Source organism: Ochotona princeps, chromosome 13, assembly GCF_030435755.1.
Source record: "Ochotona princeps isolate mOchPri1 chromosome 13, mOchPri1.hap1, whole genome shotgun sequence".
In the NCBI taxonomy this organism is placed as follows: Eukaryota; Metazoa; Chordata; class Mammalia; order Lagomorpha; family Ochotonidae; genus Ochotona; species Ochotona princeps.
This window is the reverse complement of record NC_080844.1, coordinates 64,106,919-64,131,164: the sequence shown is the minus strand read 5'-3', so window position 1 is coordinate 64,131,164 and position 24,246 is coordinate 64,106,919. Positions and strand designations below refer to the sequence as shown.

At 59.6% G+C, this 24,246-nt stretch overlaps 1 protein-coding gene across 2 annotated transcripts in view; it reads right to left on the bottom strand.

The window, feature by feature from the left end:
• Positions 1-24,246, bottom strand: part of LHPP (phospholysine phosphohistidine inorganic pyrophosphate phosphatase) — a 79,561-nt gene continuing 55,315 nt past the window's right edge. For both annotated transcript variants that reach the window (XM_058671642.1, XM_004580188.2), the window contains one exon: positions 1-614. In XM_058671642.1, the coding sequence (XP_058527625.1) occupies positions 603-614 (12 nt within the window). In that variant the 3' untranslated portion in view covers positions 1-602. The remainder of the gene's footprint in view (positions 615-24,246) is intronic.

The window sequence follows — 24,246 nt, the reverse complement described above, 5'->3', positions numbered from 1 at the left end:
CCAAGGGTGCTGCTGCAGGCCAAGTTTATTGGGGTGTCACTTCCTCCCGTAGGTGCAGGGTGTGACACACTCTGGCCTGACCAGGTTGCATGGTTAGCACCCCTCCCAGCAGGAAGAACAGCCCCAGCATCCTTCCACAGAGGCCAGCCATTGTTGGGAGGCAGAGAGCTCACTGGCCATGCTGAGCGGGGGTGTGGGGGCCCCCTAGTCCTCCCAGCCCCTTGCACACATGCGGATCTGATGCAGACAGTGGGCGGAGCCTGCTGCAGGCGTGAGTGCTAGGTGCAGTGTTCCAGGACTCAGAGTGCTCCCTGAGACACCTTCCTGCCTGAGCCCGCGGGTGTCCCTGCCCATCAGCCCAGGCAGGGAAGCTGGAGCCTGGAAGGGACACCCATCTGTCCAGGAGGCTAGGTGGTGTGGGAGGAAGGGTGGCCCTCACCTGCCTGCACAGGGCAGAAAGCAGGGGTGGGGGTGGGGTCAGGGTGGGAGGAGACAGATGTCACCCCGCCCCCGTGCGTCACTTGTGTGCGTGCTGCAGCAGCAGGTCCACAGCCTCGGCCAGGTTGTCCACGTACCCATCAGCCTGCACTTCTGGATGGTGCTCATCGCTGGGCCTGCACAACAGAGTGATGGGTTAGTCAGGGCACTTGCTCCCTGCCAAGCCACACCCTGGGGGCTGCCAGGAGCTGCCCTAGCCCCTGTGCCCTGAGCTACCTGGGCTCTGGGGAGGGTCAGGGCAGGACAGGTTCGGGCTAGGGGAACACCGGCACATGCCAAGACCCCAGACGGGAGGAGCTCATTCCTGCTTTTGGACCCTGGTGACCGAGATGCACGCCAAGGGACTCGGCCCGTACTGCCTGAGGCCGCAAGCCAGCCCAGCTGGGGACCCTGCAGCGGGGGTCTCGAAGAAGGGGTACACAAGTGGGGTACACAAGTCTGCTCTCTGCTCTCCTCAAGTTGGAGGGCTGCTGCCCGCTGCTGCCCTCCTGAACTGAGGTCGCACAAGGCCAGCCAGCCTGCAGAGCCCACCTGCGCCTGGCCCAAGGGGCTCCTCTGGAGGACTAGGTGTGTGGTGCAGCCTGCAGCTCACATCTGAGTGCCCATTCAGGTCCCAACTGCTCCACTTTCATCCGGCTGCCTGCTAATGTGCCTGGGACGCAGCTTATGGCCAAGTACTTGGGTGTCTGCACCCATGTGAGAGACCCGGATGGAGTTCCTGGCTCCCCCTCCAGCTTCACTCAGGCCGGGCTGTTGTGGCTACTTAGAGTGAACTAGTGAAACCCCTTTCTTGCTCTCTCATTCCACCTTTCAAAATGAATATTTAAAAGAAAAAAAGTATGTCCAATTAAAAAAAATCACTCGGTATAAATACAAATGCACGCGTGAGAGCACTCCAGGCCCTGTGAGGTCCCTATTCCCTGGCGTGCCATGCCCCGCCACCACAGGGCTGGATGTGCCAGGAGACAGGTGACAAAGGTCACTGCACCATCTGAGAGGCAGCCAGTGTCCCCCAAGCTGCCTGGATGCTCTTTACACAGCCCCCGCTCCGTGGGCGCAGCTGGCTGGACACATCTGCGTCTCCCTGGTTCCACAGCTGCCCAGAATGCCATCCTTCTCTTAAAGTGAGTGCCCAGAAGGGTGAGCAGTGTCCCCAACCTCCTGTGGTCTCCTCCAGTTCTCACGGGGAGCCCAGGGCCTCGGCTGGCAGGTGGAACTGGGACAGGCTGCAGGAGGTGGGGGACAGGGGACACTGCTCTACAGGGACTGCCTTCCAGCCTCCGAGCAGCAGGACCCATGAAGCTGCTCACAATATTTTCAAGACAACACGGGGCGTGCCTGGGGTATGGGGGCGCACTTGCAGTGTGGGTGTGTGCTTGGGGTGTAGGTGTGTACCTAGGGGGGTTGTCCACCTGGGGGTGTGTGTGGGCATGTGCCTGGCGCATGGATGCTTGTCTGGGGTGTGGGTTCATGCCTGGGGGGTGGATGTGCACCTAGGGTGGGCTTAGGCTAAAAGAGCAGAGCCAGGCTCTTGCAATGCGCATTCCCACCGTCACATTGCCTGGGAAGTTGGCTGTGTGATCATCCTGGGTCTCCCCACAAATGCTTCCTCCACCCTCCTCCTGTTCAGCTCCTGTCAGGGCACGGAGGTGTCATTCAGCCCAGTCCCACTCCAAGTTCTCCCACAGTGGGAGAGGGAGCTGCCAGGCCCTCCCTGATGCCCTGCATGGCCCTCACATGTCCCGGGCCTGGCTGGGGTCTCACTGCTGGAGGGCCTGGGGCAGAGCTGGGCAGCACTCCCTGCTGTGACAGGGGGAAGATACCCAGGTCCAGGGACACGAGGGGTCTCACCCAGACCACCAAGTGGCAGGACAGGATTCACTCCTGGACCCTCCATCCTGACCTCCACTGGGGAAGATCTGGGTTCCCGCCTCCATAGGCTCCCCTCCCCTCAGCCGGTGCTGCCAAGGGCCCCACCGGTGGAGCTCCAACGGAGGGGTGGCCTGAGCTTGGGGACACAGCTCCCCAGGGATTCACATGGGCCTGACGCTCTCACAGCTTCCCCTTGCTGGAGACAGGACTCAGATGGGTGCCTCCCAAGGGTGCAGCCATGCACACCCAAAGCCCTGGTGACGCCCTGCATGCCCAGCCCAGCACCCAGAGGAGACACTCCCTGTATGCCGAGCACCCTGAGGATGCAGCCCCCGTAAGACCCACAGGCGGGGGGGGGGGGATCCCAGTACCTATGTGTCATGTAATGCAATGTAATTAATGAATAAATGAATATTAAAGAAAAAAAAAAAAAGACCCACAGGCGGCTGGCAGAACGCAGACCACAGTGGCAGTCATCTCTGCTAGGTGTTCCTGTCTCAGGCACAGGCGTGTCCCCATCAGCTTTGTTCAGAGGATGTGGGCGGAGTGACCTGAGCCCTCAATGGTAACGCGAAAGACTGCTACAGCTGAGCCAGGGTCACGGGACACAGCCGCACTGTGCACACGCGTGAGTGTGGGAGCCCACCCATGGCCAGCATGAGATTAGGGACATGGGAAAGGAGAAGGTCCCAGGCGGTCCCTGGAAGAGGGCCACAGCCAGAGCAGGTGGCAGGCCTTCTGGGTACCGGGAAGGCCCCTCCACAGGGGTGCCTGACAGAGCAGGAGAAGCTGGGTCACTCTATTAGAGATGCTCTTTTCCTTTTAAAGCATCCCAGGTGGCCTAGAAAGGCAGGGACCCACAGGAAGTGAGAGGTGGCCTTGCAAACAGAGCGAGGAAGATGGGAAAATACCCACAGCAGAGGCCTGGGATTTAGGGCAGAACAAAACTAAACAAGAGCTTACAGCTCCCTGGTGGCCAAGGCAACAAGGGGATCCCTGTGGGTTACACAGTCACACAAGACTACTGAGGTGGCTCAGCCTGCCCAGCAGCACAGACCGGGAGGGGGCTGTGTGCGCCCCACTGGTGGCCAAGGCGCCAGCAGGGCACTCGCTACCAGAGGCTGTTCCTCCTAGACAGCATACACTTGGCCCTCTCGTGCCTGACAGGTGGCCCTGAGCCCTGTACCCTCTGCATCTGCCATGCTGGGTGGTACAATGTGTCCACCCAAGTGTCCACCTGCTCCTGTGTTCAGAGTGGCCCCTTCTCTTTGGAGGTGGGCTAGCTGGCCCTGCCTCTCCCCCTCGCCTCCAAGGGCTACAGAAGACAGAAGCAGCTGCCAGGCCAGGCTGGGCTGCTGTGGCATGGGCAGAGAAGTTTCAGAGCCCATGTTTAACCAGCCCTGTAGCAAGATGTTGCCTTCATGTCCCAAACAGCACACAGGCTGCAAGAGGGAGCCCACGTTCTCCTCAGCCCTGGCAGCAGCTGTGTGCCCCCTCACTCACCCAGCCCAGGTCCGTGAGGAGGGCAGGGCTCTCTGACCTATCTCTTGGGCCCACCCTCTGTGGTCTCCTCCACCCTGCTCTATCCCCACACTGGGGAGGTGGCTCGAGGGGCTGGTGTGGCAACCCTCACATGGCAAGGAGGTCAACGCCAGCTCCAAGCATCAGCGCCTTCGGACAGCCCTGAACCTGAACTGCGTGCCATGTCCTGACTGGGGCAGGGGGTTGACTTCTTGTGGGAGGACCCTTCACATGCAGAGGGAGGGAATGACCCAGGGTCCCTCACCAAGGCTGACAGGGACCTGGGGTACAGGGCCTGCAGTGTGTGCCTACCTGCACTGCCCACAGGCATGGAAGGGTTAGAGTACCAGCCTCCTGAGTTCCCCAGGCTGTGGCAGTGCTGCCCGGCGCACACTCACTAGGGCTTCGACAGGTGGGACTATCGAGGCCACAAAGCCAAGGTTATTCTCCAGACCTACCCCAAGGGACACAGGGCCCCTCCTGGGCCTGACGGCTTGCCAGCCATGGGAGGGACATCCAAGCCAGTCCTGGCCCCAGGTACTTGGGCGGACATGGCAAATGCCACCTGCTCTGCGGACCGTGTCAGTTCATTCAAGAGCAAGGTTAGCCGGGGTCAGTCAAGGGAGCCCTTTGGCCGGTCCTGCTATCCTGTGGACAGAGGCTCCAGGGGCCTGCCCATCACACTCACAGTGGCCTCCCTGTCCCAATCCACAGACAAGAGGGGTGACGGGATCCGCTGTAGGTCACAGTACATGCGGGCTTAGTCCCTAGGGCTGAAACACCCAGATGGGAACCAAAAGCCCTTATGCCTGACAGCTGGGGGTCTTTGGGATGCAACCCTTCATGGCCCAGGTGTGGAAAGAGGATGAGAGCAGGAGATGCCACCAGGGGTCACACCCAAGAGGGGATCAGAGCCCCCACCAGGGCCAGGCCATCAGGGCTGATGTGGCTTAGGGAGGAGGGCACAGCTGCAGTACTCATCCACTTCTAAGCAGCCTTGGCTCCTGCAGGCTGCTGTGCTCGGGGTGACTCTAGACAGAACCTTGTTTGGCTCAGCCAGCATCATAGGGTTAGGAACCTGAGCCGCTGTTGTAGCAGCGTCACCCCACGGCACTTTAGTTTCCTGCAGAAAAACTGGGAATCTGTGAGTCAGGTCCAGACATGCAGACCCCAGACGCGCCAGCTATGGCCTCCGGAAAGGCCTGGATGTGTCTCCAGCAGTTCCAGGGCACTGCCAGCTGGCAGGGGAGCACTGGGGGTGGGGAGTGGGGGGCCCTTAGGGAGCAAGTGGCAATGAGGCCCTATCCCCCGCGCCTTTTCAGCCCAGTTCCCAATCAGGGAGCCCTGAGTCACCATCAATGCAGGGCATTCCAGAACCACGGGGCTATGTGGTGAGGCAATGCCACCCCCTCTTCAGGGAGCTGCGGGGCTGATGTCCCAGCCATCAGCAATGCTCTCCTCCTGGGGGAGATGGCAGCCAGCACCCTCCCAGTCCCAGCCTCCTCGCATGCCAGCACCCCTTGCCATCCCAGCATGGACTGGCACATCCCACAGGGCTCACCTCCTCTGCCTGCCCCTCCCTCATCATTTGCTTTCTTGCTGTGACATATCTTTCCAGGTGAACCTGCAAACCAACTTGGCCAGCATGTGTTATCAGGTGGGGCGGAGGGGAAAATGGCAGAATGACTTGCTGGTACAGACAGTGTCCCCAAACCAAGGTCCTAGGTGGGCAAAGTCTGTTCTGCTTCTCAGATGCATCTGAGTGGCTGGGAAAAGCTGTCACTCCAGAGCAGAGCAGAGAGAGCACCTTTGCTGTCTGTTGCTCACTGCAGCTCCCTGGGCCTGGCAGGAGCAAGGAGGGAATGCAGCTAAAGCAGCACTCAGAGGGGGATGCATAGCACAGCACCGAGTGCTTCTCAAAAGGTAGGAAACTCACAAATCAACCATCTACATTCCTACCCCGAGAAACCATACCGGGAGAACCAAATGAACACAAAGCCAGCAGTGGAAGGACTAACGCAGAGGTCAGAGCGGCCTGAAGGGTGGTCTTCAGCAAGTCCCTTCCCCTCTCTAAACTGCACTGCCTGTGGCCCGGGGGTCCGGAAGGGAGGTGCTGTGGGAAGGACAGCTGCCCGGGGCCCAAGGCCCTGCCCTCCCAGTCTCTTCCACCAGGGGGCGGTACACACACAGCAGCGGACCCCTTTGGTGTTGGTCTTTTCCTCCTAGCTCCATCTCCCTTGTCATGCACAAGTCCAGCCTGGCAGGGGTCCTCCCCCCACCAGCCAGGTCTGCTCTGGGACCACCCTGCCCACCCCCCCAGCCTGGGAAAGGGGACCTCTCCTATCAGGACCCTGGATACTGCACATAGAGATCTCAGCCCACCTCTGGCTAGCCAGGAAGTCAGAAGAGAAGCGGGCATGCTGGCAACCATGGTACCCTCCTAGGGGCACAGACCATCCCTCTGTGGGTGTGTGCAGGGTGGGGCCTGGTCTGTGTTTTGCAGGCGGGTGGAAGCACTGGGTAAGGAATGCAGGGTCAACGCCTCTGGCCTCAGGGTGCCAAGTCCAGTCCCATGGGGTGGGGGCAGGGCTGTCCCTTCTGGGGACCTGGGAGGGGCTATCGTGAGGCACCTGGAGACACTCACCATCAGCGGGGCTGGGAGTTTGGGAGAATGCTGTGCTCCCGGGGACACGCGGCCAAGTCTGGAGGAACTCAGGACTGGGACCCAGGGGGCAGGTTCCTGTGGCCTCACACGGGGGCAGTGGTGGGGGCCGCTCCCTGGAAGCTGCCCGCTTTCCCACACACATCTCACGACAGGATGTGCTTTCCACCGTGTCCCCTGCCCGTGGAAGGCCAGGACAGAAGGTATGAGTCCAACGTGGGGATACACCAACGAGCTGGCCACATTCCCCTCTGGAAAGCATGATGCGGTGAAACCCAGCCAGCCGCCCACCTATTTTCCTAAGGAGGGGCAGGGCGAGGTGGAAAGAACGTTCCTGAAAGGACTTGGCCTGGAAACACCGAGTTCAATGCCTGGGTCTGGCAGGACAGTTTCGAAGCCCGCCAGCCTGAGGCGCCGAGGGCTCGGCCGACGTCAGGGTGAGGAATAAAGCATTCATTCATGGCCAGCTAGACGCACGCCGTTATGGGGGGCTCCAGGCCAGAGGGACCTCGGGGGGCCAAGGCCGTGGGTGTCCCGAGGATGTGGGCTGGCTGACAGGCCTGTCAGGGACAGGGAAAGCCTTGCTCTGGTCACTAGCACAGGACAGACTTGGGGTTGAGGCTGGCTGACTGGCTGGCTCTCATGTGATGAGTGCAGAATGTGCCTTGGCCGCTCTCTGGGAAAGCCTGGACGTGCAGCCACGCCACTGTGCTTACACCCGCCACACCTCTGCCCTCCCCACCTCAGCTCCCAGGGCACAGCGCCGCCTGGTGGGCTTCCTGCCCCCTGCAGAGGGTCCCCCTCCCCCGGGGATGACAGCAGGCACTGGGACACAGTCCACCACCCTGCTAAAGGCTGTTTTGTTAGCACCGCAGGTCCTGCACACCCAGACCCGACTGGTATGGACATTTCTGTGTGGATATTTATGAAGTCTTGTAATTACTAATTTTTTTTAGTTAAAGGTTTACTTAGGGGCCAGAGCCGAGGCCTAATGGGTTAAGCAGCCTGGGAGGGCAGCAGCAGATGGCCCTGCACTCTCGTGGGAGACCTGGAAGCAGCTCCAGCCTCTGTGACGGCCTCCCGGCCCTTCCCTCAGCTCGCACCTGCCTGTCTGCACGTGGCACTTGGGCGGGCGTGGGCAGGCGAGCAGGAGGAAGGCGACACTGCTGGGGCACCTGTGCTCTTCTCGCTGTTCCCCTTACCCCCCACAAACATTTCGGATTTATTTTTTTCCAAAATTCAGAGTGAGTTTCTATTACACTTGAGAGACAGCGACCATAGCAGGGTCACAGAGGCAGATGTGGCGACAGAGGGAGAGGGCAGGGCAGGGCTCAGAGGGGCTGGGTGCTCCTGGTCCCCCAGCTTGAGCAGGAGCAGAGGGAGTCAGGCAGAGAAAAGTGTCCATACGGAACCCAGGAGCTACCGGTGGGGGCCTGGGGATCCGGGACAGGGATAACAGGTGTCACTGAACCATAGGAGTGCCCAGGAAATTCCCCAGGCTGCGCCCTGTGAGGGGGGGGTCCCTCCCTGGCTGTCCGGGCTCAAGCCCTCCCTCCCCCTGGGGAATGAAGCACTGGCCGTGAGCCCCTGCAAATCCTTCCTCCCCTGTGAGCCACAAACCTCCTCCAGGAAGCCCCTTGGGGTCTTCACAGACACCACTGGCCCAGGGGCTGGGCAGAGAGGATCTCTGGGGAGTGGTCTGTGCTGAACTCTCTCTCCCATGCGGTTCTGGCTGTGACTGGCCGGGGTTACCTCCCTTGACCCTGCTCCCTGGGGACACGGGGCAATGTGGGGACACGGGGCATTGTCAGGGCCTCCTCTGACCTCTGTTCTTTCCCTCCTCCCTGCCTCTCACCTGAACACAAGGGAAGCCACACAAGGACCCAGGCCCTGGAGAAGGAGCGTGGAGCCTCTCCTCATCTGCGACCTGCTGCTGGTTGGCCGTGAACTTGTCCAAGCGAAACATACTCTTAAGTGTTGCTTTAAAATGTTAACGCAGGCGGTGTGACATAAGCAGCCCGCCTCGTGGTGCCTGGTAGCATTCCCACTGCTCTGCTTCTGATCCGGCTTCCTGCCGAGGCACCATGATGGCTGGCTGCTCGGGCCCCTGGCACCCATACGGGAGACCCCAGTGGAGCTCCCGGCTCCTGGCTTTGGCTTGGTCCAGCTCTGGCTGCTGTCTCTTCTTCATGAACCACCCAGTCTCAGGTATTTCTTCAGAGCAGATAGAGCAGGATCGCATCCAGCCCCAGCCGTAGGCTCAGCACAGGCCTGGTACTCCTTTGCTGAACATGACGAGCTGGCTTTAAACTTTACGTGGCTTTATGTTCTTTACCCAGAGTGGTAAAGAACATCCTAGAAAACAACTAAGTGGTCAGACATTCCAGGGCCAAATGCACCAGAAAGCGTCAGTGAGCAGGCCAGCCTGGGACTGGCGGACTCACACATAGACAGGCATGCATTGGAGAGCCTGCAGAATACAGAATCAAAAGCTATGTTCATTTCGGTGCAAAAAATTCCCCACCTCCTGGTACCATGTAATGGCAGACTAATCCTCTACCTGTGGTGCCTCATATGAGCGCCAGTTCCTGTCCCGGGTACTCCACTTCCCATCCAGCTCTCTGCTTATGGCCTTGGAAAGCAGTGGAGGATGGTTTAAGTTCTTGGGCCCCTGCACCCACAGAGGAGACCAGAAGAAGTTCCTGGCTCCTGGCTTTGGATTGGCTCGGCTGCAGTCACTGCAGTTGCTTAGGGAGTGAACCAGCAGATGGAAGATTTTTCTTTGTCTCTCCTTCTCTTTATAACTCTGCCACTTAAATCTTAAAACAAACAAACAAAAAAAAGCAAGCCCTCAATTTCTGAAATCCAACACACAAAGGATCCTGAAAAAATTCTATAGATGATGTGAATTTGGCTCCATCTTCCACAAAGGGTTTCAGGTGCCCTCACAGAACAGACTCAAGGTTCTAGAACAAACCGTGTGTAAATGTGTGTGGTCTGCTGATTTCTAACAGGGGTCGATGGTCACCCACAGGGGACAAGACAGGGGGTGCTGGGACACGTGAAGAGTCACCTCTGACCCACACAGGAAGAGGATGGAGCGCCTCACCTCACCTCAGGCTGCATGCAAGGCGAATGCTACGCCGCTGAAGGATGTAAGTGCAACAGCACATCAAACGAATCACCGGGAGACGACCAAAGGGCCCATGTCCAGGGCCTCAGATCTGTCCGAGTCCCGGACATGACAGTAAAAGTAGGCGTGGCATCAGGAGAGAGACGCACATCCAACACTTCATGCTTCGAGGATGTCATCAGGAAAGCGAGAAGACAGCCCCCAGATGAGAGAAGGCGCCTACAAGTCCCATCTGTGAGACCAGCCTCCTGCACAGAAGGCAACTCCAGCAACTCAACAACAGAGACAGCCAAGACAGCCAACCCGTTTCTGAAACCGGGGAAGGATCTAGAATGACATTTCTCTGACACGCAAAACTCAGGAAACAACGTCGGACGCCATTCGTTGCCAGGGCAACTTGCTGCCCTGCTGTCCACCCAAGAGGACGCCAAGGATCGCAAGGTCAGGAGGACAACGCTCACACAGGAAGGCATTCACCCCACCCTGCTGGTGGGGCCGTGGCATGAGGCAGCTGCCTAGAATAGCAGCAGCACCCACTCCAGAAATGCAATGACTTATGGCCACATGAGAACTTAGACATGAATACTCAGCGGCAGCAGTATCACCACTTTGCATAGGCAGAGTACAGAAACCGGCCCAGGTGCCCACCCCAAATGAGTGGATAAACAATTAAACAACTGTGGCATATCCCAGTGAGGAGTCTCCCATCTGCTCGCTCACCCCCCAGGCTGGGCCAAGGCTGAGTCTGGGAGCTAGGAACTCAGTCCAGGTTTCCAATGTGAGGGACAGGCGTCTTCCATGAGGGACAGGCATCAATGACTCGAGCCATCGCCCGCTGGAATCTGGGGCGAGGAGAGCTGGATCCAGACACTGGCACACCCACTGCGGATGTAGGTGCCCACTGCAAGGGAGTCACGAGGGCACTGGTGGCACCTGCCAGATGCTGGGCCACACCAGGCAGCAGGGGCATGAGGAGAGGGCGCGGGGGCTGCTCAGCCCCTGCAAAACTCTGTCACATGTGGCAGACAGTGGGCACATGTGCCACCACAGCACCTGGAACTGAGCTACAGCCTTTCCAACCACTTCCCCCAACACAGCCACGGACGACTGGAGAGGAGTGGGACCTGGCCTCCACGTCGCCCTAAGGTGAGCATGGGTCCTGGTGACTCTGCTGTACTTCCTTGGCAAAAGCTCTGGGATCCAAGGCCAGATGGCAAGGAAAGGGGCTGAGAGTGCAGGGGAGGGGTTGGAGAGCAGCCCTGCTTGTCCTGGGCTTACACTCTGCTTGGGACTGTGGCTGCTCCAGGCATGGCTCCTGGCCCAGCAGGTGCACCTGGCTTGAGGGTGGGCCTGCCCAGCCTCCACAAAGCAGCTGGGGCAGAAGCCAAACGGCCTAACCCATGGAGTCCCACTGGTTCTGCCAGCACACCACGGCAGTGTGTGTGCCAGGGCTGAGAGTGAATATGACCCCGCCTCAGGGGGCTCAGGCCCCGGGGCCGATGCTCACATGCAGTCAGAGCAGCTTACTAACCCGGGTCATGCCAGGGCTGTGGTGGTCAGTGTCCACATCAGGAAGGCCTGGTGACCACTAGGTGACACTTTACAGCAAAGAGGGCAAACCCAGGCCTCCAGGGCCACCTGCCACCTCTCTAGAGGGGCCTCTGCCATGCCACCTAAGCGCCCAGCCTGGGAGAGGATGGCCGGAAAGCAGGAAAGCAAAGGTGGCAGGGGACAGTTCATGAAGGCAATAACCTTCCTTTCAAATCGGTAAACCTTCAGGTAGGCCCAGGCAAAGCATGCTGACTGGGGTGGGCTGGGGGTGGCAGGGGGCGGCGCAGGACACATCAGTCCTTGGCTGATGGGGGCCTGGCTAAGTCAGCCTGTCTAGGGTCTCCAGGACACACGTGTGGAGGTCAGGAGCACAGGTCCAGGCCCCACGGGCCCACCCAGGCCCCGGATAGTCGAAGGGGTCTACCTGGCTGCTGCTCCCCCAGCTCTGCACGGCCAACTGTGGACAGCTAGACAGGGCCAGCTCTGACACCCTACAGTCCTGCTCAAGGCAACAGCTTGGGGACAGCGCTGGGGACACTGGGCAGACAGGCACAGTCTCCAGTTCCCCAGGAATCTGGCAGGTGGCATGGCATGGCAGGAGTGCCAGGGTGGGGAGGGGCAGAAGATGGGCAGAGAGCTTCACCAAATACCCGTTAAGGGTCCTGGCCACCTCCTGGTAACTGGAGAAGGTGTGGCCGGGAAGCCAGGCCGGGTTCAGCTGGGAATCACCATTTCAGCCACACTTGTCCCAGGGCCCCTCTTGTGGAGGCACATGGCAACTGCCCACAACACACACAGCACAGTGGTCACGCCTGGCTCTGTGGGCCACCAGGGGCAGAAAGCCCCCTGCCTCCACCTCCCTTGGAGCGTGGGGGGCGAGGATAGCCAAGGGGCACTCTGCACATGGTTACCTTAGCTGTCTCGGGTTCCTTTGCTTTCAGCCCCCGCTGTGACCGTCACCCCGTCCCCGGCTGCGGTCCCATGGTGAGGCCAGAGCAGGGGAGCTGGCGCTGTTCCTGGTTCTGTTCACCTCCCTCTCCAGCTGCCTCCTGGTGACCTTGAATAAGGCCAACTTGTCCCAGTGCCAAGAAGTGACACAGGAAAGGACCCTGAATTACTAGACGAGAGCAACCACCCAGGAGGCACTGTGTGGGGCACAGTGCTTCCCTGCTGGAGACTCGAGGTGAGACTGAAACCCCAAGAGCAGCTATGCCCTGGCACGCAGGGTGGATATGCCAGCTGCCAGCCAGGGGTCCTCTCTCGCAGCCAAACTCACCTCTCAGACTCAGGGTGCCCTCCTCCACCTGTTCAGGAGTCTCACACCCGTGGAGGGTGCATGTGTGGGAAGGCACTGCTGCTGGCCAACACAGGGCTCCTGGCTCGGCTTCCGAGTCACTCTGGACAGTCTTCCTTCTCAGCTGGCAGGGGAGAGGGGACAAAAGGGTGTGCCAGGAAGCACAGGGAGAGGCCTGGTAAGAAGGGGCGAGTGTGTTGGCTCAGTTGGCTAGTCCTCCACCTACAAGCGCCGGGGTCTCATGTGGGTTCCTGTCCTGGCTGCTCTACCTCCCATCCAGCTCCCTGCTTCTGGCCTGGAAAGGCAGTAGAGGAAAATTTAAAGCCTTGGGACGCTGCACCCACGTGGGAGACCCAGAAAAACGTCCAGGCTCCTGGCTGCGGATCGGCTCCACTCTGGTCATCGTGGCCATTCGGGGAATGAGCCAACAGACATGTGCATCTCTCCTCCTCTCTGTAAATCTGCCTGGACGCCTGTCTTTGGCACGCCCCAGCTCTGGCTGCTGTGGGCTCCTGGGGAACGAACCAGCAGATGGAAGCTACTTTGCCCCCACTCCCCACCTTCTTGTTGTTCTTTCAAATAGATGCAAATAGACGCATACTTTTGAGAAAGACAGGTCCCCAGACCAGATCCACACCCCTCTGCACCTGCCGTCCCCTGGCGAAGTGGGAGCTCACGTCCCCACTTGGCACGGAATAACTGTCTGTGGGGAGGATGGCAGGAGACGTGTGCAGACGACGCCAGCTCCCTAACTCTACCAGCACGACCACGGGCATCTGTTCCCGGTGCGCTGCTCTGCTGCTACTCATTACTGCTCCGAGAGCCAGTGCCCGACAGCCCCTGCTGCCCACACTTCCACAGGCACGCCACTGGGTCTCCATGCCCCCAGAGCACGCTGGCTTTGCAGTAAACATTTTGAGACAGTCGCGGATCCGCACACAATTATAAGAAATTCACTCATTATGCAGCTTCCCCCAAAGCTTACCATCTGGCAAAATGAGAGAACATTAAACCCACATCTTGACACTGATGCAGTGGGAATTTAGTTTTCTACCCCCACTGGGGACCCCACACACGACACTGCAGCCACCGCCCTCCAGCCCTGACACCCTCTTACATGCCTGCCAATCTTGGATCTGTTTCTTATCAGGCCAGTTGTGTCATACACGGGAGGGCTTTCCCGCTGCGGCCCCCTGCAAGTCAGCAGGAGGCTCCCAGGCACTTTCTGGCCGCTGCTGAGCAGCACTCCCCGTGCCGAGGCACAGTCGGCTCACTTGCCTGCTGAAGACCCCGTGGCTGCCCATGGCCTGCTGGTGACTGATGGCAGCCCAGAAGTGCCAGCACCGAGTCTTGAGACACGTGTATGCTTGGACTGTAACGAAACCACCACACTGCCTTCCAGAGTGACAGGGCCGTCCTGCCTTGGGACCTGCGACCTGCGTCCTTGTCATCCTTGCCTGTACTTGGTGGGTCAGCCCTTCCCATGGCCATGCAGAGATGGCTTGGTGGGGGCTTAGTCTGCATTCCTCTAACGCAGCCTGCTGACAGGAACAGACTTGGGCTTGCTTCCTTGTTATCTGTGCACTCCCATTGGAGAAGTGTCTGTTCACAGGCTGGGCTCCAGGCACGGTGTGCTGTTTGGGATGACTGATGATAATGGAAACACTAACTTAAACATTCTTATTGGACAATCAGATTTACAGAGAGAAAGAGAAACCAAGAGAAACATCTGTCCACTGGTTCACTCCCAAAGTGGCCTGAGCTGATCTGAAACCAGGAACTAGGAGCCACCCCCTCCCATTGGGGTCTCCCACACGGGTGCAGGGTCCCAAGGCCACAAACAGGGAGCTGGATGGGAAGTGGGGCAGCTGGGATATGAACCAGCACCGATATGGGATCCCAGCATGCCCAAGATGGGGACTTTAACCACCAGGTTACCACATCAGTCTCTAAATTATACATTTTAAATGGATGATGACTTTTTAGCAGTGCACACATTTGGGGGCAGGCACGTGGCACAGTAGTTTAGCATACCGCTTGGGATGCCTGGACCCTTTTATCAGAGTGCCCAGCTCTGCTCCTGTTTCCTGCTTCCTCTAACGCACCCCTCAGAGGCAGAAGGCGACAGCTCAGGTATTTTGGTCCAAGCACCCGAGTCAGGGCTCCTGGCTTTGGCCTGGCCCAGCACCAGCTGCGGCTCACCTTCCCCCGAGTGAAGCCAGCTCTGTCCCCCGCCCCCAATCTGCCTTTCGCCAAACTGGATTGATGTGGAAAGGGGTATCTGCTCCTCCTCCTCAGCCTGCTCTTCCTCTGGCCTGATGGGTTACCTCTATTTTCTATGTTCAAGTTCCTTCTGCTACTCCCACGATTCTGGAGCCAAGCCCATCCATTAAGGTTTTTATTTCAGCTCTTGTATTCTCTAGTGCTCTTCCTTCTTTCTCTGCTGCTTGCTTCGTTGTGTCTGCAGTTGCTTATGGAGTCTCTCCCAAGCCTGCCTTACACACCTGTTCTGCACCTGCCAGCACAGGGCTGGGATCTACTGACAGTCTTTCCTTACATGGGGTGAGTTTTGCTTGCCTCTTGGAAGGACAAGCGTTTCTGTACGGAAACACTAGACATTTTGGGAATGTGGGATGAAGTTTACATACACATTTGGGTTCAGTTGGCTATTTTTAGGACATTTCTAGGGTAGGAGACCGGCCCATTGTTGCCGTGTCGGGTGGGTCCAGGCTCCCCACGTGACCTCTCATGATCCTGAGTAGAGGGGACAACTGAACCGTGGCTGGAGAAAGCAGGAAACTTCCCTGTAACACCCCCCCCCCACACACATCAGAGAAAATGTGTGTGATTGTGTAAGAGATGGGTAGCGAGCATGTGTGCATGTGTGTAAGACAGAAAAATGTGCGTGAGAGCATATGTATAAAAGAATCAGAGTGGAAGGGGAACTATATCAGACTATGTGAGAATTTTGCATGAGACAGACAGTGTGTGTAAGAGAAACTGTGAGTGTGTGAGCGAGTGTGTAGAGGAGATAAGCCCCTTGCTACCCTGGGATCCACACGTGGTCTTCCTTACTGCCCCACTGCAGCCAAGCCCTGGCGGCCTGGTTGAGATGGCACTGCACGTGCAGCCAGCCTGGTTCTTGTCTTAACCAGGGGTACAGGCTGTGGAACATGCCAGGCCAGACACACCCACACAAGTCATGTGGCCTGGCCCCCGGCACGGCACCTGCAGGAGGCACTTGACACTAATGCTTGATGGCTCTGTGACCCACGAGACGCTGTGCACAGCCGAATGGCAGCCCCCTGCAGCCCCAGGCCTGTGCTCTGTCTGGGCTTCCAGGGAGCTGCTCCCCGATACTGATTTTTGTCTCCTTCCCTGGCTGTTTGTTTGCCAGCTTCTTTAGCGCCAAGTCTGGGGTGCACAAAGGAAACTCCAGAGGCTCCCCCGCCTGCCTGGGGCCGCCACCTCCCTCTCCTCTCCTTTCCACATGTCCTCTGACGAACGCCCAGTGTCTGCAGCTGCACTGTGGCAGCAGGAGACCCAGGCACATGGCTTCCAACCTGCAAGAAGCACAAGACCCCGCGTGGCTACGCGTTCCTCCTGCCATCAGGATGGGTCCTGCAGGGCCACACAGCCAGGAACTCTGATGAAAAGCCCCTCTGCTCCCCAGAAGGATTCAGCCTTGTGGGAACCCAGAAAGCTCTCCTTCCTACAGCTGTCCCCTCTCAGGGCGGCCGGATCTGGCTGTACCTCCCCAGAGCGGGGGTGGGGGAGGCCACTGCGTTCCTTCAGCGTGGCCAACAGAGGAGTGTATTTTTAGCTTTTCTTCTCCCACAGCTTGAGCTGCGACTCAGCAATCTGGTGCTTTTGCTGTAGCCCAAATAAAAATTGCAGATGGGCCTATTTCAAAGTTAACAAGGACATGCTATAAAAAATGCACATAAAACAATCGCAGTATGGTGGGTTTTTTTTTTTTCTTCAAAAGCGAGACTGTGGGGAAATGTGCCAAACGTGAACTGGTGTCACGGGGAGATGACGAAGAGCGGGGCTTTCGGAGCGCCTTCTCGCTGACTGTTTATAATTCCCAAACCTCCCACACAAATATGTTACATTGATAAAGTCACAAACAAAACCTCCAACCCAAACACCATCTCCTCCCCCTTTAGACAAAGCAGCGACGTCATGCGCCCCCGCAGGCCTTGGGGCTCACATGGACCTGGGCTTCCTCCGCAAGGCCCCAACTGCCCAGCACAGGACTCGGCTGGCCAGCTCCTGCTGCACAGCCCACGCAGAACGTGGGTGCAGGCTACACCTCCTTGGGCTCCGCACCAAGGCCTTGAGTCCTGTGAGCCCTAGACCACCGGAGGAAGCTGCTTTCCAGCTCAGAGCTCACACACACTGCCCTGACAGCCCTCTGTGCGAGGGCTGAGCTGGCGGGCAGGTGCCCTGTCAATGGCACCCTAAGGCCCAAGGTACGCTGAGGCCCACTGCTCCAAGCCTTGACCTCCCTTGCTGCACAAGGGCCAGGGAGGCCTGGGACACAGGGGAACGCCCGCCTCCTCACTGGTCTGTGGGAATGGATTCTGCAGTGAGGTGGTGGCTTCCCACCAGCCTGGGGCTTTACAGTGCCCCCTCCTCAGCAGGTACATGCCACCCGCCCCCCAGGCCCCTTGTGTGGCCTTGGTGGGTGGCCTCCACTTGAGTGCCACTTGGGTTATGACTTGCAAGAAGGGTGTGGAGCCCCACAGCATGAGCTAAGGCAGAAACAGGGTTGCAGCTGGGAGCCAGCTGGTACGCTCCCCAGGGTGCCCTGGAGCCCACCCATCCTGGAGGGCTGCTGACAGAGCCAGGCCAGGGCCCACAAACCAGGAGCCCAGACGCCTCTGCAGAGGGCTCTGTCCTCCCCAGGGAGTCCGTGGCTGCCCTCCTCGGTCTCGAGCCTCCTGGAGGCATGACCACAGCTAGAGCCTCATGCTGGGCAGAGCCGTGGAGCCACTGGGCAGACCTGGCCACGGGGCTGGGCCCAGGAAGAGGCCCGTGTCCTCAGCTGAAAAGGAAAAGAGGCAAGTGAATGTGTGGACAGTTTTCCAAACATCTTCCCACCGAGCGCCTGGTGTGGGGCGCGGCTCTGCCGGAGCGGGAGGCCCGAGCGAGAGGCCAGCTGGGCCTCCCCGAGGGGGCCGTTTGTTTTCTGAGCCACCTGCACCCTGAGAGGTGCAACATGGACTGGGTGTGGGACTCAACACACTCCACACGGAAGTGAGTTCTGAGCCTTTTGTGTGCCCTGTGGGGTGTCAGGGGTGTGGGTGAGCACACCCTGTCTGCTGCCCAGGCTCCTGCCCAGGGCTGACTGGGAACGGAGAGGGAGACAGGCAGCTCGGGCACGGCACTCGTCTGCAGGACCTGAACTGCTGGCTCACCCTCCTCAGCCCCGGGTCTCTCTCTTCTGGGATTACGATGAGTGGCTGAGTAGTGCCTGCCCACACGCAACAACATGTAGCATGGCCTGCTAGGAGTGTTGGGTACTTGGCAGTGCGGCTGTCCTGGTCAGCGGAGGGGGACAGGCCAGAGAGCTGTGACCAGGCACAGACCAGGCAGCAGACACCCACACTTCCCCAAGGGCACCAGGGAAGGTTTCCCAGAGGTGGTGGCACCAGAGGAAAAGATGGCTGGAAAGTGGAGACAAAGCTACTGCCTGCAACACTGGTTCAAGACCTGGCTGCCCCACTTCCGGGCTAGCTCCCTACTAATATCCTAGGAAAAGAGCAGCAGGTGGTCCAAGGCCTGGAGTCCCCGCCCCCAAGTGGGAGACCTGGGTGCACTTCCTGGTTTCTGGCTTTGTGGCCAAATTGGGAGGGAACCAACAGGAAAGAACTCTGTCTTTCCCTCTCTCTGGAATTTTCAAAAAAAAAGACGACGACAGAATTCCAGGCTATGAAGTGCAGCATGCGGCCCGCCTGGCTGGGATTGGTGGTGTGAGGGACAAGGGTGGACCATGACACCTGAATGCTGGATGGCGCCAGTTCTAGAAGGATCTCCAGGCAGGGCAGAGTTCAGCCTCTGGCCTCTGATAACATTTTCAAACCTATATAGTGGTCCTCACGGTGGTCTCCCCTGAAGCCACGCTGGAGGGCAGGCAAAGCCCCAGACAGAAACAATAGCAGCCCCTGAATAGCCTGAGGGTGGCCACATCTCAGCTGACCCTCACAACACACGCACTGCGCGTACACATGTGCACACACAGCACCAGAGGCAAGTGGGGCGAGCCCTCCCCTTCACGGCCAGTCTGGGCTCTGCAGCTCTGGATAAGTCATTTCCCACCCTGTACAATGGGAATGGAACAGTATCCACCTCCACGCTCAGTGAACATATCAGCCCCGCAGTGACAGTCCAGGCAGCAAACGCCACATCCTTCCCACGTCCCTGGGCTGCAGACCCAAGCTCTCCTGCCTTGTGCTCAAGGCCCCTATGCAGGCAGGCCTTGCCACTCGCCCGCTAAATGGCACAGGGCTCGGTCCAGGCAGCAGGGGCTGGGGCCATCCAAAGGCAGGCTGCAGAGATCTGCCTCTTGCTGGTCAGTGCTGCCTCTGGGCAGCCTCAGCATTTTAGGAGGCTCCCGCATCAGGGACCTGGTGTGTGGGTGCCACAGGAGCACAGGACAAGAACTCAGGGCAGAGCTGGATCCAGGGCCAAGAGCTCAGCCACCAGTGGCGGTTTCTCGGCAGCAAAAAGCACTGAGCACGGCCCTGTTCCTACGGTCAGAGGCCTAGGGAGGAGCGTATGAATCCACTGCCTGAAAGTAAGGATGGGACACAGTGTGGGACACAGGACACGGGCGGACACAGGACACGGGGGGACACAGGACACGGGGGGACACAGGACACGGGGGGGGATACAGGACACGGGGAGGGACACAGGACATGGCAGGGGACACAGGACACAGTGGGGATAGAGGAATGGCGGGGGCCACAGGACACAGGGAGGGAAACAAGACATGGCGGGGGCCACAGGACATGGGGGCGGACACAGGACACGGGGAGGGACACAGGACACGGGGGGACACAGGACACGGGGGGACACAGGACACGGGGGGGATACAGGACACGGGGAGGGACACAGGACACGGGGAGGGACACAGGACATGGCGGGGGGCACAGGACACGGGGGACACAGGACACGGGGGGACACAGGACACGGGGGGGCACAGGACACGGCGGGGGATACAGGACACGGGGAGGGACACAGGACACAGGGAGGGACACAGGACACAGTGTGGGGACACAGGACACGGGGGGACACAGGACACGGAGGGACACAGGACACGGGGGGACACAGGACACGGCGAGGGATACAGGACACGGGGAGGGACACAGGACACGGGGGGGACACAGGACACGGGGGGATGCAGGACACGGGGGGACACAGGACACAGGGAGGGACACAGGACATGGCAGGGGACACAGGACACAGTGGGGATAGAGGAATGGCGAGGGCCACAGGACACAGGGAGGGAAACAAGACATGGTGGGGGACACAGGACATGGGGGCGGACACAGGACACGGGGAGGGACACAGGACACAGTGGGGATAGAGGAATGGCGGGGGCCACAGGACATGGGGGCGGACACAGGACACGGGGAGGGACACAGGACACGGGGAGGGAAACAAGACATGGCAGGGGCCACAGGACATGGGGGCGGACACAGGACACGGGGGGACACAGGACACGGGGGGGCACAGGACACAGTGTGGGGACACAGGACACGGGGGGACACAGGACACGGGGGGACACAGGACACGGAGGGACACAGGACACGGGGGGGACACAGGACACGGCGGGGGATACAGGACACGGGGAGGGACACAGGACACGGGGGGGACACAGGACACGGGGGGATGCAGGACACGGGGGGACACAGGACACGGGGAGGGACACAGGACATGGCAGGGGACACAGGACACAGTGGGGATAGAGGAATGGCGGGGGCCACAGGACATGGGGGCGGACACAGGACACGGGGAGGGACACAGGACATGGGGAGGGACACAGGACACGGGGAGGGACACAGGACACGGGGAGGGAAACAAGACATGGCGGGGGACACAGGACATGGGGGCGGACAGACACGGGGAGGGACACAGGACACGGGGAGGGAAACAAGACATGGCGGGGGCCACAGGACATGGGGGCGGACACAGGACACGGGGAGGGACACAGGACATGGGGGCGGACACAGGACACGGGGAGGGAAACAAGACATGGCGGGGGACACAGGACATGGGGGCAGACACAGGACACGGGGAAGGACACAGGACATGGGGGCGGACACAGGACACGGGGAGGGAAACAAGACATGGCGGGGGACACAGGACATGGGGGGACACAGGACATGGCGGGGGACACGGGACACGGGACACAGGACACGGGGGGGACACAGGACACGGGGGGGACACAGGAGACGGGGGGCACAGGACACGGGGGGACACAGGACACGGGGAGGGACACAGGACATGGCAGGGGACACAGGACACGGCAGGGGACACAGGACATGGGGGGGACACAGGACACGGGGGGATGCAGGACACGGGGAGGGACACAGGACACGGGGAGGGACACAGGACATGGGGAGGGACACATGACATGGCGGGGGGCACAGGACACGGGGGGACACAGGACATGGCAGGGGACACAGGACACGGGGGGACACAGGACACGGGGGGATACAGGACACGGGGGGACACAGGACACAGCAGGGGACACAGGACATGGCGGGGGACACAGGACACGGGGAGGGACACAGGATACAGGGGGACACAGGACACGGGGGGACACAGGACACGGGGGATACAGGACACAGCAGGGGATACAGGACACAGCGGGGCACACAGGACACGGGGGGATATAGGACATGGGGGGACACAGGACACAGCGGGGGACACAGGACATGGCAGGGGACATGGGACACGGCGGGGGATACAGGACACGGTGAGGGGGACACAGGCAACAGCAGTGGTACTCAGACCCAGGGAAACAGGCAGTGTGGGGCTGTGGTCCCGAGAGCAGGACACCACTGGGGACAACGCCGAGGCACACCTTGTAGCCGCCCCACTCACTCTGTCTGCCCAGGATAAGCACTCTACAAGTGCATGACTTGCCACGTCCCTGTTATGTAAAATAATTTTTGAAAGTTTTATTTATTTTCATTGGAAAGTCAGATTTATAGAGAGGAAAGATAGAAAGAGCCTGCATCTGCTGGTTCACTCCCCAAGTGACCACAAGGACGATCCGAAGCCAGGAGCTTCCTCCAGGTCTCCCATGAGGGTGCAGGGTCCCAAGGCTTTGGGCCGTCCTCCACTGTTTTCCTAGGCCTCAAGTTAGGGAGCTGGAAGGGAAGTGGAGCAGCTGGGATACAAACCAGTACCCATATGGGATCCTGGCACATGCAAGGGATGTTTTTTTATGTGCCAGGCCCGTAAAAATAAATCTTAAAGAAATCAATGAGGGGTTCAGTGCAGTACCCCAGCAGCTAAAGTCCTTGCCTTGCACATGCCAGGATCCCACATGGATGCCAGTTCTAATCCTGGCAGCCCCGCTTCCCATCCAGCTCCCTGCTTGTGGCCTGCAAAACCAGTCGAGAACAACCCAAAGCCTTGGGACCCTGCACCCGTGTGGGAGACCCAGAGGATCCAGGCTCCTGGCTTCGGATCGGCTCAGTTCTAGCCATTGTGGCCACTTGGGGAGTGAATCATTGGATGGAAGATCTTCCTCTCTGTATATCTGCCTATTCCAATAAAAATAGACAAATCTTAAAAAAAAAAAAAAAAAGCCAATGAGCTTTGACTCAGCCTAGGTGATGCCAGCTGAACGTGGCAGACATGACCCAGAGCCCGTTGCTAGCCATCACCAGGGGGACTCCCTGGCCACAACGGCCTGGACCTTGGTCTCTGTGTGCTGTCCCACCCCCATGGTCCAGGGGTGTTCCTGTTCCCTCGGGAAAGGACTGCAGGCCAACAGGCAGTCCCCTTCTGCCTTACAGCAGGAAGCAACCCTGCCTGTGGTGGAGCCTGGCACCCCTGCTCCATACAGTGGGCACTGGCACCAGTTCCTACATAGCCTGCAGCCTGGAGCCCTGAGACCCCAGGCACCGGGCAATCTCGGCCTGTCTGCTCCATACCTCAGATCTTCCTGGGCATTGCAGGTGCTTCTGTCCCTGGCCATGTCTGCCCTAGGCGGCAAGGGGCGTGCAATGGTAGGCAGCAAGAAGCCCAGGCTGAGCCCCAGAAGCTCCCGGGGCACTGGCGGGAGGAGTTCCCATCCGGCTTTTACCCTGATCAGCACAGGACTTCAGCATCTTTGGTCGCCCAGCCTCAGCCAGCCAGGGGACAGCAGAGCCAGGGGGCAGGCGTCACTGCTCCTCAGCTGGCTGCCTCAAGCCCCAGGGTGACGGCAGGCACTGGACACCAAGAGCAGCGAGCAGGCACTCACCATCAGCTCGGAAGCAGGGCCAGCTTAAAGGATATTCCAGTAATTGCACTTTTTTTTCCTTTTTGGTAAATGTTAATTACGATTCCCTTAAGTAGTTCCAAACCCATTGATCTACGGGTTACGTTAGGTTTGTAAGTATAATTACCATACAGGCGTGTGGATCACACGTATGCTGCAATCACACCCGGAGCTACGGCTCACATGGCAGCATAGGGGCCAGCCTGGCTTGGGGGCAGGAGGGAGCAGTGAGCTGGCACACTGGCACCTCAGGGTGGCCAAGTGGGCCTTCACATGCCGAGGGTGAGAGGCGGCCTGTGGCTCCAGCAGCTGCACGGGCAGTCCAGGCAGGCCCAGCTAAGGCGTGGCAGACCCCGACCTGCAAGCAGGGGCCAGAGGAGCCGGGCGGTTCTGGCTGCCCCCCAGCTTGTCCCCTGAATCAGCTCTCTCCAAGTCCAGGGCCAGGCAGGGGGAGATGGCAGGGCAGGTGAGCAGGCACAGCAGTAGAATGGATGACGTGGGGGCATGCTGGGGTCCCAAGGCCACCCACAGAGCCCCTCATGGATGCCAGGCAGACTGACTGGGACCTTCGACAAGGCCAGGCTTGAAGGGCAGCTGTGGTGGGGAGGCGGCAGGCTCCTCCCACACCGGTGCCCCCGGTTCTCTCCCAGCCGCACTGGGCATTTCCCTCACGGAGGCCAGGCCAGCCACAGGGCTCCAGGGCTGTAGTACTGTCCCTGTCCTGGCAAGAGTGTCACCTTCACCTACGTGTCCTCTGTGCCAACCTGGATGTCCCTGGCTCTGCATCTCCCACTCCGGACCCTCACCTGATCCTTGCCACCCCCACCCTGCTGGACTCAGTCCATGGCCCCACAGATACAGGGGGTAGAGTGGCAGGCGTGGTAGGGTGCTCCCAGGGCCCTCGGGGAGAGGCGGCTGACTGGGTGGAGAGGAGACGCTGACGTCACAGCCCCCATCTGCAGGTGACCCTGCGGAAACCGAGGCTGAGAGAGGCCAACAGGTGACCAGGATGAAGGAGCGCGATGTGTACGCAGACTGCTGGCTCCAAGCCCAGGCTGCAGGCCTGGACCAGCTCACTGAGGGCACAGCACTGACCCTTCTGTGGGCCACGGCCTCCCCCTGCCGCACGGGGAGGTGGCCACTGTAGGGCCAGTGTCCTTCTCCCCAGAGGCTTTCCGGGGTTCTGGCTCCTGAATTTTCCCTGGGAG